Source organism: Alligator sinensis, unplaced genomic scaffold (genome assembly GCF_000455745.1).
Source record: "Alligator sinensis unplaced genomic scaffold, ASM45574v1 scaffold939_1, whole genome shotgun sequence".
Classification (NCBI taxonomy): domain Eukaryota; kingdom Metazoa; phylum Chordata; order Crocodylia; family Alligatoridae; genus Alligator; species Alligator sinensis.
Window position 1 is genome coordinate 2,621,381 of NW_005841995.1, and position 15,749 is coordinate 2,637,129.

At 43.7% G+C, this 15,749-nt stretch overlaps 1 protein-coding gene across 1 annotated transcript in view; it reads left to right on the plus strand.

The window, feature by feature from the left end:
- Positions 1-3,779: 3,779 nt before the first annotated feature.
- The window catches only part of PLEK (pleckstrin), a 21,864-nt gene continuing 9,894 nt past the window's right edge, over positions 3,780-15,749 (plus strand). The window contains exons 1-4 of the mRNA XM_006021487.3: positions 3,780-3,904; positions 10,041-10,196; positions 12,711-12,889; positions 14,573-14,664. Coding sequence (XP_006021549.1) covers positions 3,857-3,904; positions 10,041-10,196; positions 12,711-12,889; positions 14,573-14,664 — 475 coding nt within the window. The 5' untranslated portion in view covers positions 3,780-3,856. The remainder of the gene's footprint in view (positions 3,905-10,040; positions 10,197-12,710; positions 12,890-14,572; positions 14,665-15,749) is intronic.

Consider the following 15,749-nt stretch of genomic DNA (forward strand, 5'->3'; position numbering starts at 1 on the left):
CTCATGTAGTTCAACAAGGACAAGTGCAAAGTCCTGCATTTAGGACAGAACCATCCCATTCAGCAGTAAAGGTTGGGGACTGGCTGGCTAAGCAGCAGCTGTGCAGAAAAGGACCTGGGGCTTACAGTGGACAATAAGCTGAATAGGAGCCAACCGTGTGCTATTGTCGTAATGGCAGCTAACAGCATACTGGGCTGCAATAGTAGGAGTGTTGCCAGCAGATCCAGGGAAGTGATTATTCAGTACTGGTGAGGTCACATCTGGAGTATTGCGTCCAGTTTTGGGCCCCCTCCACTACAAAAAGGATGTGGACAAACTGGAGAGAGTCCAGCAGAGGGCAAATAAAATAGTTAGGGAGTTGGGGCACGTGACTTCTGAGAAGAGGCAGAGGGACCTGGGCTTATTTAGTCTGGAGAAGAGAAAACTGAGAGGGGATTTAATAGCAGCCTTCAACTAACCTGAAGGGCAGTAAAAAACATGATGCCTCTGTGCCCTGCCTCTAGATCTGACCATCTGCTGCTGACCCTGCTTGGACTTTGGCCTCAGCCTAAGTCTTGTGTCTTGGTCTGTATAGCCTTGGCTTAGACTCTGACCTCTGGCTTTGACCTTGGCTACTTCCTGGACATCTGCTAATGGCTTGTGCAAACCACCAGGTGGACTGCCTAATGGCCTACATCTCAAATATTAGACAGTGACAGAGCATCTTATGAAAAGCAAACCTGCCCCCCACATACCAAAAAAGTACAAAGCACTCCATGGGAGACAATCAGAGGAGTCAAAGGCATTGCCAGTGTCTAGACACAGTAATGGCAGAAAAAGTATTAGATTAATATACGCTCAGATGATAGTAGGAAGAAGACCAGGTCCCCCAGTCAAGAGGAAGGCATGCTTCCTTCCTCCTTCCTTCCCTCCCTTCCTCCCTCAAGTCCTTACTAATTTGAACTGGGGGAGAAAGAAATCCTTCCTGACCCCACATCTGTTGCTTGGCTTGATCCCATGAGGAAGGGCAAGGCATTCCAGCCAGGTACTTAAGAGTACTTAAGGTATTTCAAAGTACAGGTAGGAGCATCAGTGCACCCTAATAAAACTTTGGTCCCCAATTGGGTCCAATGCCCAACTTCTCCACATCAATCTTCTAGGTCTCATAATTGTTGATCCAGGATGGAGATTGATTAGACACATGATTCAACATCCTTTGCAGAGGGAAGGCTTTGTTTGGTAATTTGTTTGGCTTTCCAAAAATAAAGCAAGGGGGAAAGACTAGGAGTTACTTTGGCTGGGTTTTTTTCATGACCCATATGGTGACAGAAACCCCCCACCAGCTTCTCAAAAGGAAGAGTGAGAATAAAAGGAAAAAAGAGAAAAATGACTTACCTTTCTGAAGTAGGAAGGGAATGCCTTGGTGAAAAAAGAGCTATGAAGAAATAAGGAAGCCTACATACTTTTGAATGTGTGTCTGAATCTCTCAGATAGACTCAGATAAATTAAAGGTTCAAGACCTTCCCAAAAATTTAACCCTGCAAAAAATCCCAAGCAACACCAATGGAAAAACCATAGAGTTCATCTTAAATGCATGTCAGATATTGGACTGTTGGTCAGATTAATTACTATGTGTATGAGAATCCTGAATTTTAATACAGTCAGATCAATATATACTGTACCTTGCCAAAACTTAGTGTTTGCATTTGTGTTAAAACACTAGGAAAAACAAAGTTTTCCTTTGCACTAATACATTGTTAATTGCTTATAAACACCTTCATTAATTTATATTTTAAGTATTTTGAGACCCTGGGAAGGAAGTTGTTATAATAATGTTTTACTTTTCTATTTAGATACCAAGATGACCTTCAGCAGTAAAGTTTCTTTGTCTCTGCTACTGGTGTCAGGACCTTCCAAGGACAAAAACACTTGAACCATCTTTCGTCTCAATATCGTCTTTCAGGCTGGCAGGACAAGGATGACTGGCCTTTCATTTAGTGAGAACAGACAGCTAGGACTGTATCATGTGCTCCTCTTCCATTATCCTGAAGCAGCATTCTAGGTCATATCTCAAGGTGATTTTCTAGAGGGGAGCCATATCTGAAAATGGTAGGAGAAAGAGCCAAGAGGTGATTTTAGATTAATTACCACATCACTTGAAATTAGTTTGGTTTGGCATGAGTCTATTCAAAGAGGAAAATACTTGTCTGCACCTGACCAAAACTACTTGGGTGGCTTCTTATTATCAATATAGGTGCATATTTAAAAGATACTATGCTATTGTTAAGTTAGTGCAGTAGGACAATTAGGAAGTGTTTGCTGCACTTTAACAAAGCTTGGCCACTCACAAATTGTTATATAGATTTTTGTAAAACGGAAACAATTTGGGGGATGGGGCCTAACTTTGGAACAACAGTCTCATGTTACAAATATAATCAGATTTTTGTGATGTGTTCAGGAAACCCAGATGCAAACTGAGTGCCTGAAAATCAGCTTTGTGAGAAAGGACTTGTGCAACTGTAAGGCCTGTATTGCTTAATGCAGGAGAGGGCAGCAGATAACATATATGCTCCTTGACCATCACTGATGCATCATTATTAACTTATTATTGAATAGCCCTGATACTTAGAGTTTTCGTTGTAAATGGGCAATGCTGGGATGGGAAATGATTAAATTACATTTCCTCTCCATGCAAAGAATCTTCAAGGTAGATCCCCATTCAGGTCCACACAAAAAGCAGCATTGCTGAGCTGGCATCAAGAGCTACATTTATGCCAATTCAGTGGTTACAATATATTGTGTTAGAAGAGTGGCAGCCGCTGACTTCAGCAGTAGTTGCTGTTTTGTGAGGGCTATGTAGCCATTTAATTGTACACTCATTGTTGTAAATTTGACATTTAGTCAGATTAAAGGAAACAAAACCCCAAAAGCAAACCACCTAAGGTTCAAATATTATCACCTCCTGGGTTTTGCTCACACGTCTGTTTCCAAGTGTGATACTTTTCTAGAGTTGCTGCATGAAAGACCCATGCAAACATCAGAAGAAAACAGGGGACTGACTGACTTTGAGAAATAGCAGGAGTGACTGTATGTAAAGTGTTGTAGCAAAGGAAAATTATTTTCTTCTAAACTATTTCAAGTGTAGTCATCTGAGCTATGTCACTTGTAAAAGCTACTCAGAAATCTTCAGGAAATGTGCTCTTTTCTTATTGTGTTGCCCAGATAATCAACTTCCCTCCAACAACAAAAGCTCTCCTTTTAAGAATCAGGTTGCTTTTGAAATCAGCAGGGGGCGCTTTATCATTAAACCAAATGAGGTCATCTGTACTGCCAAGTATCCAGACACAAACATCCAGACACAAGCTTACTGCAAGCTAGTCTTCATAAAACCCAGCAGCAAAATGTTCACTAGCAGAGATAAAAATGGAGTATCATTCATCTTCTGATGCTTTTGCCTTACTCTAAGATGGGGTATGACATGTTACTAAAACAACAAACAAGGCTCAGAGATCACACCTTAGCAAGTGTGGAAATGGAAATGGTTACTTATTTCTCCAGATCTGTGGAGTTTGAATGCTGCATTTATTTTATAGGAATTTTCTTCCCATCTCACTACTGGTATCATTTTACTGCAGTTGGGCATTTCAGAGACCTGGTGTCTATACTCTTGCAAGGAACACTTACAGCTGCATGCCTGGTTCTGAATTTCCCTATCTCTTGCCCCAGAAGAGGAAATAGGCTTGTTTTCATGTGATTGACAAGCAGCGGAACTTGTGAAAGTGACACGGGTGTAGAAACGGCAACCCACAGAGCCTTTTCTCTCAGACTGGTTGTAGCTACCAGTGTGATCAGGACCCAGAGAAGTTTTACCCTGGATATGGAGCGAGAACCAAGGCGAATAAGGGAAGGATACTTGGTTAAGAAGGTAAGCGAGCAAACTGGATTAGAGCTGACATGAGCTGGACCAGCTGGGAATTTAACATCTTTTGTAAAAAGATTTTCTGCATTTTTTGTAAGAAAACTAGAAAGAAAAAACAATTCCCTGAGCAAAGCATTAAGGTTAATTTAGTTCTGTTTATTTTTAAAATGTATATACACTTGGTAGCAATGATAGCTTCTTGGACCACTGTAAAAAAATGCAAACATATTTTCTATTTATTCCAGAGCACTCTACAGTAAAAAGGCTTTTTCCCTCTTTTTTTGCGGGGGGGTGGGTGGGAGGGAGAGGGCAGAAGGGAAGAGAAAGGGAGGAAGATCAAAGAAAATTTGCTGAAATTGGCACAGAGTATCCTATTGAACCTGAATAAAAGGTTTATTTGCGAAGCTTTTTGAGGATTAGATAGAGTGTGAATTTGATCCTATCTCAATGTATGGGGTGTGAGGTGCAGCCTTTCCACAGCTCTTGAGTGGAAATAATAGCTGTTGGTTTCCTGTAGTTTAAGCAGGAGCTTTTGGCTATAGGACCCATATAAGTGTGCAAGGGAATATAGTTTCTCTTAAAAGTTAGTGAAAGAGAGCTGTGGTATTTCTGAATGCCAAGTCAACAGGGTTGCATCACTGCCTGTGTGTATTCCCTTATATCACTTTGGATACTTTCTCTGTTTAGATATTTCTAGCTGGGCAGCCACTGTGGGCATGTACACAGGTAAAGGCAGACTGTCAAGGAGGCACTCCATGGTGCTTAACACAAAGCGCCATGAGTTAGAACACCATTGAACCCACCAGGTGTTTGCCTGTTGGGTTGGGGGGAGCTCAGAGCCCAGCCCAGGAGGCTGCCAGACCACCCCTCTCCCCAACCCTGCCACCGCCACCAAGTGACAACCATCAGCTGCAGCTGGGGGGTGGCGGGGGATGGATAGAGCTCCTCCGCTGCATAGGCCCCCTCAACTACCCTTGCTGGGGTCTTGGGGGAGCTGGCTGTGCCTGCATGGTGAGGGAGGGCTTTGTTCCCACCCCCCATGTGTATCTTGACAGTGGCAGAGGCTTCCATGCCTGGATCTGGGATGGAGGGGAGGGGGCAGGTCCACCCTGCTTTGCGGGCCCAGCCCAGCTCCCCCCAAGACCTCAGCAGGGATAGGTAGGCTGGGCCTGTGGGGCAGGGGGTCTCCATTTCCCTCCCCCCCTGCCCTAGCTCCAGTTGGAGCAGCCTCTGCCACTTGGCTCAGCTCTACCCAAGACCCCAGCAGGGGTAGCTGGCGGGGCATGCATGGTAGGGGAGCTCCCTTCCCCCTCACCCCACTCTCTCCACCATTGCAAAGGGAGGAGATGGAGGTTTTTTGTCTTCTCCCTGTGACAGCCCCAGGAGCTGGGCGGTGCTGGTGCTTACCTGTGCAAGCACCAGCCCAGCCTGCAAAACTACATGGAATGTGGCTGGAATCGGCCAAAAATAACCCTTGCAGGGAATCTATACACATCTTCCCTATGGTGCTCTGCCTTAGAGTGCCCATCTGATACTACATCAGATGAGGGTTACATTTTCACACAATTAGTTATTTTTAAAGCACTCTCCAGCTGTGTATATTTTTTATGTTACAGCTGTAGAGTGCTTTTGGGGGACCTCATCACATGAAAAATGTAACTTCTGATGGCATTCCTTGGCACATTGTTGCTTTGTAACCCTTACATCTTCTGCAGACATGTATGGAAGTTTGAGATGCTGGGAAATGGGTTGCATGCTAGAGCAGCCCCTGAGAATGCTCCATTTTCTTAATAAATGACCCTTACTATGGTACTGGGTGACAGTGTTGTTTCAGAGAGACAGAGACTGCAGCCAGAGACAGCTCCTGAAGTAAATAAATAGGACTTACCTGTGTCCTATTTAGGTATCAATGACATGACAAAGGGACTACCAAAAGTCCACAACTGAAGATCTTAAGTTGATGGAGTCTTAAGCTTAGTCCTCATAAAACTTTGAGGCAAGAAGCACAAATTAGCTATCTAAACTCTGACACCCACCCAAGATTTTTTTAGTTTGAGGCTTTTCAATACAGAATGAATATAAACATCTGCCTCTTCAAAGGAAAACGAGCAGGTTTCATAGCCAAAACTGAATACAAAGCATGCAGACCATTCTCTACTACCCTTCTCCGCTCTGCTTTTTAGAGGCTATGAACACGTTTGTTATCTCAGGCTGGTTTGGTTGACTTTGATGATTATTAATGCCCACTGAAGGTCTGGTCTGATGTCTTTGTTTGATAGGACTTATATTGTAAAGTTCTGTACACTCGGCCATGTAAGCACAGGGGAATTCTTCATTTTCTAGTCATGCAGTAGTATCAATGTAAAAGAAAGGAGAAGTTCAATTGTAGGGAAGTTATAGGCAGCTGCTAAGTGAAGTGTTCTTAAAGCTGTTAGCCACAGGTGGCAGAAGGCCAGGGTTAACAGGGCTTAGCCCCCCACAAATGTAGAGCAGCAGGTAGGACTTCAGGGCAGCTTGGCTGCAGGCTTTGGGCAGCTGCAGCAGAAGTGGGGAGGGGCATGCATGCAGCCAGGATCACAGCCCCACATGTGAATCACTGCCCAGCACTGGCAGGCAAGTATCAGTCTACTCTGTGAAGTGAAAGGGGTTTGTGGGGGGGCGGGGCAGATTGAGGCCCCTGCAGTGAGGGAGGGAGTGGGGCAAAGGCAGGGACAGGGGTTGGGGTGAATGGGTCCCAAGCTGGGCTGGGTCATGGGATTCTTGGAGCCTGGGAGGCTTGTCTGAGCATGCGGCAGGGCTCTTGCCACTGTGCACACCTTGGGGGAGGCCCAGGGGGCATGTGCCCCCTGATCTATGCACGGGACAGAGGTAAGGTGCTTTTGTGCACTGGGCTCTGTGCCCTGGTGCTGCAGCCTCCAGAGCTGTGCAACACCATGTGCCTGCCACTGCTGGGCTGTGCCATGTCCCCTGCCCACCCACCTGTGGGATGCACATGGCATCGCAGAGCTCCAGAGGCAGCAGCAGTGGAGCCCAGAGCTCAGCACATACCAGCAGCCCACCTCTGCCCCATGCACAGGTTGGAGGGAGGGGGGGCACATGCCCCCTGGGCCTCCCCAGAGGTGCGCGCAGTGGTGGAAGCTCCACTGAGCTCCTGGATGAGCTGCCCAGACTCCAACCCTCTCACTACCCACCCTAGCCCCAGGGCCCTATTCACTCCAGCCCCTGTCCCTGTCTCTGCCCCACTCCCTCCCTCACTGCAGGGTCCTTGATCTGCCATGGCCCTTCCCCTGCTGTGCAGGGGTGGATAGTGTGTGCACACATACATGCGTGCACTCAATACCCCCCAAAAATAATTTTTCTCCCTCTGCCTATGCTGTTAGCTGTCCTACAAAGATATTTGGGGAACATCCATCTTAGCTATGCTCTTGGGCTAACTGAAAGAATCTCCTTCAGATATCAAGAGATGTTGAGCCAAATCTTGCCTGCTTTTTTTAGCTAGGTAGTCCTAGGCATGGAGTTTTTGGATTCCTCTGGGTTTCCTGATGATGGAGTAGAGCCTGTCATTCTTCTTCATGCTAAACGGCTTGTTTTGCAAATGTTTTATGTGGGTAAAGCATAGCCATATGTGGCCCTCAGGAGTGTTATGGCTCTTTAGGTATATGCAAAAGAGCAGGAAATGGTGCTGTATTGATCCAAGATATAAGAGTGAACATAGGCCACAAAAAGTCAGTGATCTTGGCTCTGTACCCTAATTTGACTCCCCTCCCTCCCCTTAAATTTCAGTCAGCAGATAAGCTTGTAAACTATTCTTCATTATTTCTAAGTCAAGCCAGGATGTGGTATGTGTTTTGCTTATTTTTGGAGTAGCTCTTTTCAATTTTTATGAATGCTTTATATCCTGTATTATAGCTAGCCATTTACATGGGAATTTACATTTTTGAATAATGGTTTCCAGTTCCAGGAACATACTACTTCAAATGACCACATGAGAAAGCAATCCCTGTTGTCAGTAGGTACAGGAAGTTCCATAATTAGTTCTTCCTCCACTCTAGAACTTCAGGTTTGATTCAGAAAAAAAGCTTTTTTAAGGGGAAGAGCAAAATGGGATGGAGAAGATATCCTCTGAATGCCTTGTTTAAAAAAGAATCCTAAAGAATTTCCTGCCCAATCAGCTGTCACTGACACACGGCATTTAAATGTGGCAGCACAGCATGCAGCTGTCAGGCATAATGAAGTGAAACAAACCACTTTGTGAGAGCAGCTGGGACTCCTTGCCTCAGTCTGCTCATTTGGCAGCACAAAGAAGGTAAGAGTGTGCACTGAGGGACTGCCTGATACAGGTGAGATCTCTGTACTGGCGTCTGTCTGTGGTAGTGAATTGAGCGCTCTCACTCCTGGCACTTTACAGAAAGTGACATGAGTTAGAGCAGCCCCCTCAACCCAACAGACATTTGATGTTTGGTTGAGGAGGGGAGGGTAGGATCAAGCTCCACTTAGGAACTGATTGAGCAGAAAGAGGTTGCTTGCCTGTAGTCTCTCTCCCCTAGCTGTCCCCCCCTGCCGCCCCCACCTCCTATGCATCTGCAGGATGGGAGGGGGGAGAAGGAAAGGGAATGAGCTCAGGGCTGGGGTTTGCCCAGCTTGAGCTGGAGGAGAAGTGGGCTGGAGGGGGTGGTGGTTACAAGGTGGGGGTGCTTCAATCCACCCCCACCCTCAAATTGGGAAAACACCAGCCTGTAGCTCACTCCCCTTCCTCCTCTCCCACATTCCGCAGATAGCACCAGGGGTGGGGCTGGGCTGCATTAGCCCAGCTCTGATCACGTACAGGGACTGACAGCAGCAGGGCATGCTGCTTTGGAGCACTTTCATCTGAACCCTCATAAGATAAGGGTTAATTTGTCACGTGATCAGGTACTTTTAAAGTGTTCTGCAGCCATGTACTTCTATCAGGGCACAGCTGTAGAGTCTTTTCAGGGGGCCAATTGCATGACAAATGCCACTTCCGTCAGTGCCTCCATGGCCGTACTACATGCAGCAAGTTACACTCTCATCATCAAGGAGACTAAAGCTAACATTTTCCAGAGTGGCCTCTGATTTAGAGCACTTAGTTGCTGGGTGTTTGTCTTTGGCTTTTCAAAAGAATCCACAGCCCTCCAGAAAATCATCCTTTTATGCTTCACAGAGACTCAGGCATCTGCACTTAGTAGCCAATTTTGAAAATTTGGCAAGTAGATTATGCTACACAACCCATCCTGCCAATGTGATGGTGATAGGTGCCTGAGAAATTTTAGGGTCTACTATAATTGCTAGATATCACCTGATCTTGCACCTCTGAAGTCAATGACAGGTGTGCCATGGATTTCAGTGTGTACAGGATGTATTCCCAAATGTCAATTATCAAACCACATCTAGTGCTTGTACCTTAGTAATTGGAAGAAGAGCTTTGTAAGCTAAATTTAAAAGGCAAATATACCTTTTCAGGCTGGGCAAATACTTGACCCTTCTAGCCCTCTATCATTCTTAATGTGTTTGGATGGTAATGTCTTTTTCATGGTCTTTTAGGTAAAACAAAATGGCAACATTATGCAAAAATTAAGCAATATGAATATGAATATTTTATATCTGTTTCAATGAAAATGATAGTGCCTACATTTTCAACCTTGGATGACTTAATGCTAGCACCTAAATCAATATACAGGAACTGGATCTTTCAGAGATGTTGAATGGCTGTGCCTCCCATCAGCAGTATTGGGAATTGTGGATTTACAGAATCCCTGAAAGTCTATCTCTATAGGGTTTGTGACGTGCTGAACACTCTTAACTGTCACTGACTTCAGTATCTCTATTGTTTGGATCTGCCACCTAAACATGGTGGTAGATGTTCAATTTAGATGCTCAATTTCAAATAATATTCAAAATGTCTAAGTATTTCCACATACAGCATCTTAAGAAAGACTAATTGACAGAGAAATATATATGATGTAATTCTGAAGAAACAAATTAGTGGGATAACAAGTAGATGGAAATGGCTGTAGAAAGATAAAAAAATAAATGTTTTTACAGTCTTATATAAGTGCCTACTTCTGGAAGGTCAAATCTTTAATGAATGAAATGCATCATTGATTTATTTGATCTCATGCAGGGTAGCATGTTTAATACCTGGAAGCCAATGTGGGTAGTACTACTAGAAGATGGAATTGAATTTTATAAGAAGAAGATTGACAACAGTCCCAAAGGAATGATCCCTCTAAAAGGAAGTTCTCTTACTTGCCCATGTCAGGATTTTGGTAAAAGGATGGTAAGTATTTTTTACAGCTGTTGAATGCCAAGAGATGGCTGACAAAGTACTTAATAATATGCTTTTGGGCATAACAATGTTAAAAGGCCATTGGTCATGTAGTATTTAGCTGTGATTTTTGTTGCTGATGCTGATGACGATGATGCCACATAATAGGTAAACAGAATTGAGCCTGCTCAGTATTTGGATGGCAGACTTTCAAGGAAAACACAGAATGTTTCAAGATGTGATGCTGGTATTTTTACCTTTGTGGTTTTCATGCATCTGAATCTCTACTGAGGTTGTGTTAAGCCATAATTTGTTAGGACCACTTTGCTGCTGGAGATGTCATCTCTTTTAATAAATGTGGTCACAAAATATTCAGTGGTGCTTTTTTCAAAAGCAGGGGTATGATAAATTTATCATTGCTAAAGGGAAATAGATGCCTCATCAGCTGCCTTAAGTAGAAAGGAGACCAAAGTCTCATTCGACTATCCATGAGAAGCCTTGTCATAATTTTTCACCTTTCTGTATATCCTGCATTTATTTGCTTCACATTCATGTATTATGGATGAGTGACAGGTAGAATTTGTTATTAGTCATAGTTGGACCACTGGTTTTTCAAACATTAGAGAGAGTAAAGCCTGAAAATGAATTAGTTAATGACTAGGTTGCAGGATGGGAGAAATGTAAAAAATCTAAATAAATTAATAAATATCAGACAGGGGAGAGAATAATGGATCATCACATAGTTGGCATTTTAATATTTAGTTCTGCTGTTTGGAATCTGTGTTCTTGCATTAGCCACTAACAAGTCTCTATTGGCTTGGCTCCCCTTTCTCTACCAGGAAGAATTGCAGGAGTGAGTTATGACTCACAAGGGTAGCTTGTGCAGATGCTGCAGTGCAGTCCTAGAAACATTTTCCTTATGAGGCATTGAGCTGAAACTCAGGCAGACGATAAAAAAATCCCATGATGCAACTTGAAACTCGGATCGAATCAAGTTCAGGCTACGGCTGTCACTCAAACAGAACTGCAAGAGTGTTACAGGCATTTTCTTTGGAACCGAGAAGGGTCTATAGTTAGCAGTTAATCAACCGTGTGACAACACATAACAAATTTCAGTGTCCCTCTGCTTTACCAAACATGAAGGAGGAGCTAATGAATTAGGCAGCTCAGAACGAGTGAGGGTTCTCATCTGGTTTCAAAGTGTGCAGGGACATGCCAGCTTGAAGAAGGAGGGGTTCATTCAGGACCTGGTCAAAGGCTACAGTAGTCAATGGGAAACTTTCCACTGCCTACAGTAAGCTTTAGATTAGGCTCTTGGTGAAGGCAAATGAAATTCATATAGCAGATCAAATCCATGTGATGTGCTTACTACATTGGGAAAATGTGATTTCTGACTGCATGAATAGCTCAAGAATCGCACATACTAACATTTTGTTGGTCCATCTCCTGAGGTTTTTTACTTCAGTTTTTGTCCCAGTTCTTTCTCAGGCACAGTTCCATCCCAGTCACTGAGGCCTTTCCTTAGGGACAAGAGGGGAAAAAGGGCTTCAGGATTTGGGGCATCACATACTAAGTGTCATGTGATATGTAAAGACAAATCTAAAGCCCATTGAAGTAGATGGAAGGAATGCCACTGAGTATAGCAGGCTTTGCACCAGGTCTTGACATCTAAGCCAGCATGATTCTGCTGCAGCCTTGTAGACAAGTTCTTGAAGGGAATTCTGTCTTAAGATCTGACCTATTAAAATGCTCAATAAATAAGAAATGGCCATACTGTAAATTCCTTACTCTTAAGAAAAGGCCCACTGAAATTGTCTAAGTAGCTGCTTACCAATACGAACCAATAAAGCGTTCGTTATCTGGACCGAAATACATTTATCTCTCAAAATGCAAAATCTTTGCACCTGTATTCCAAACTTTGGGACAGCTCTGAGTTTACTTTACATGGTTTCATTCTTTGCCTAATTCCAACTGGCTCGGTGCTAACACAACCACACTTCTGTTTTCTGATTGAATCAGCTTAATGTGTAGCAGCTGATAACTTTGCTGGACTGCACTCACTTGCACAGATAAGAAATACTCGCCTATCCCACTCACTTGATGCTACAGATAATTCTGTGGGTGTTTATAAAAGTATGGTGGGAATTAAGAGACACAGAAAAGTGCTGCAAGAAAGTGTGTTTGTTCTGATCACACAAATTTCAAGAAGTGTTCCATTGGTTTAAGGGGGGGTTGTGGGATGCTATATTTAGTCCCTCCCAGAGGGCTAGTACAGTTAAGACATCCAGATTCTGTATGTAATAGCACAGAAAGGGGTGATGTAGCTATCATCACAACCAGCCTTTGACTCCCTAGCCTGAAGGAGTATGTATCCATTTACAGCTGGGCCAGCCTTTGGCATGAGTCCAGAGCATGGCTAACTCACACTTTCAGAACCTGAGTAAGATGCTTTAATTGCACTGCCAAGGCTTTCCTCTTTATGTCACTTAGCAATGCCACCTTTACAAGTCATTGTTGTTTTTATAGTTTGTCTTCAAGCTCGCCACAGCCAAACAAGAACATTTTTTCCAAGCTGCCTACCTTGAGGAGAGAGATGCCTGGGTACGTGACATAAAGAAGGCTATTCAGTGCATTGAGGGAGGCCAAAAGTTTGCCAGAAAGTCCACCAGAAGGTCCATAAAACTGCCTGAAACCATCAATCTGAGGTTTGTGTTAATGTCTCTCTTTCACAGTGTCTTTTCACCTATAGGAAATAGAGAGTTGTACCATATCATGTAACACCAGACTGAATTCTCCAGCTTGTAGAAGGGATTCATTCTCTTGCTGGCAGGTCGGTGTTCCCCTTCTGCAACTCTGATGACTACATTTAATTTGTGCAGCAAAATGCATCAGTAACAGTGATTGTATATCCTTTCAAAATTGGTTTTTATTTTTTTTTTAAATCTATAACATGACTTAAATATGAATTGGGAATTTCTTTATAATAATAGCAAATAAACATCAGTACTGCAGCCACTGAAATATAAATAAATTGGACATATAAAGCACTGCTAATGCATTTCCAAGCAACTGTATGTCTTGCAAGCAGTTCTAGTTTGGATGCTTCAAATAAAGTAAAATTGAATTTCATAAACATTCAAGTCACTATTCAGACTAGAAGGGGAATGCAGACATGTCTGCCATGCTGCTGTAAGTATCAGTTTAGCAAAGCCTAAGTATTTAACATGGTCAAATGCCGGTGTCCTTTATAGGCATAAGTTCCCCCCCACACCTATTAAAACAGTAATTTTGTAAACAGCTTTATTACTATCACTGACATCATATAACACCTAGCAGCCTGAACAAGGCCAGAGACCCATTGTACCAGACACAATGAATGAGAATTCCTAACCCAAACAGATTCCAATTTAAGAGTGAAATCCTGGCCTCTAAGTCAGTGGTAAACTCTTCTTGATATTAAAGGAGCTCAAGTTTTTATCTAAAAAAATGGGAGTTGATAGGTAGGTATTGCCAACAAATTGGCAGTGGGCTGGGAAAAGTACACATAGAATAATTAATGAGGTCTACCTGACAAAGGATCGATCAATGACTCAGGACTTGGTCCAGAGGATTCAGTTTTGTTTGCCAGTTGTACTGGGTCTTCAAACAGTGGAAGTGGAACTGTAACAATTAAGCAATAAGTCACTGTAGAGGAAGGAAATTCAGGGCATGAAATGCTGAGACTACTGTGGCACTTCCTAAAGCATGATCATGTTGAAGAGGAGTGAGCATAAAGGTCTTGGTCTACCAGTTCTCAAATAGCACAGGGAGAAGTTGTAAGAGGAACTTAATTGAGTTAGGAACTGGCAGGTAGGAGTTTTGCTGAAGTTCTTGTAATATGGCATCTCTCCCTTCATGCTACAGATGCTCCTTCTTGTTCCCTTGCCAAAGCAGAACCAGTGGGCCTCATGTACTTTCCCCATGGTCCAGTGTCTAGAGGTAGTAAAAGAATCAGACTAGGACCTGGTGAGACCTCCTAATGTATCTAGCTCCATGTAGTCACATGACTTATTTGCTTTTCAACTAAGTCCTGCAGTTGCATTGAGAGGACCATTTAAAGTGTTACTTGGTGGCCTTCAGGTTCTTCACGCTGGTGATGACATTCTCTTAAGATGGCTAAAACAAAAGTATGGGGAACTGTAGAACAAAGTTTTTGGGGTTTTTAAGACCCAGCTAGACAAGCCTTGGCTGGGATGATCTAGTTGGAGATGGTCCTGCTTTGAGCAGGGTGTTAGACTAGATGACTTCCTTAGGTCCCTCGTTTTTTATGATTCTATGATTGTATTATTGTGCCAGATGGGTAGAGCTGTCCATCTCCTAACAAGTCTTATGCCTCTTTTTGTGCACAGTGCTCTGTATCTTTCAATGAAGGATCCAGAAAAAGGAGTAAAAGAATTGAAGCTGGAAAAAGACAAAAAAGTGTTCAATCACTGTTTTGCAGGTAAAGTGCTCTGTGTAAGAATAGTACAGCAGGGCTCAGGTCTCAACAGTACCAATGTACAGCAAAACACCGTTGAGGCTTTGTAGGGCCAAGGTGACCCACATAAAAGTTTGAAAGGAAAAGCTGGTACAAGCTTTCTCAGTCAGTAGAGAGCGTGTTACTGTTGAAGACTATTCAGAAACATCTGCCCTGGGCCAGGTAGAGGGTTAGTCAGGATAGAAGAGACTGGGCACATCTACATGAGGTGCTAACTGAACAGTAGCCTAATAACACTGAGCAGTAACGTGCCAGGCAAAAACCATGCTAATACACTACTGTGTAGTAGGGCTGTGCGAAACAGCACCATTTCACTTTGACTTATGTTTCGATGTTTCAATGGAACAGTGTTTCATTTCGAGATGATGGTGTCGCTGTGGATGTAGTCTTTCTAGACTTTAAGAAGGCCTTTGACACTGTCTCTTACCCCATCCTTATCAATAAATTAAGTGACTCTGGCATAGATGCCTGCACAGTTGGTTGGGTAAAATATTGGCTGATGGGGCGCACCCAGAGTAGTGTTGGATGGGTTGTACTCAACCTGGCGAGATGTGAGCAGTGGGGTACCCCAGGGCTCGGTCCTCAGGCCCGCACTGTTTAACATCTTCATCAGCGACTTGGATGAGGGGGTGGAAAGCACGCTGTCCAAATTTGCTGATGACACTAAGATGTGGGGCGAGGTGGACACATTTGAAGGGAGACAGAGGCTGCAACTAGATTTAGACAGACTACAAAAGTGAGCAGATGAGAATAGGTTGGGGTTCAACATAGACAAATGCAGGGTGCTGCACCTTGGGAGAAGGAATCCACAGCATACATACAGGCTGGGGAGTTCCCTTCTTGAAAGCACAGAGGCAGAAAGGGATCTCGGAATCATTATTGACTCCAAGATGAACATGAGCCGCCAATGCCAGACCGCAGCCAGCAAGGCCAGCCATACCTTGTCGCGCATCCAAAGGTGCATCTCAAGCCGGTCCAGGGAAGTGATACTCCCCCTCTGTGCGACTTTGGTCAGACCGCAGTTGGAGTACTGTGTCCAGTACTGGGCG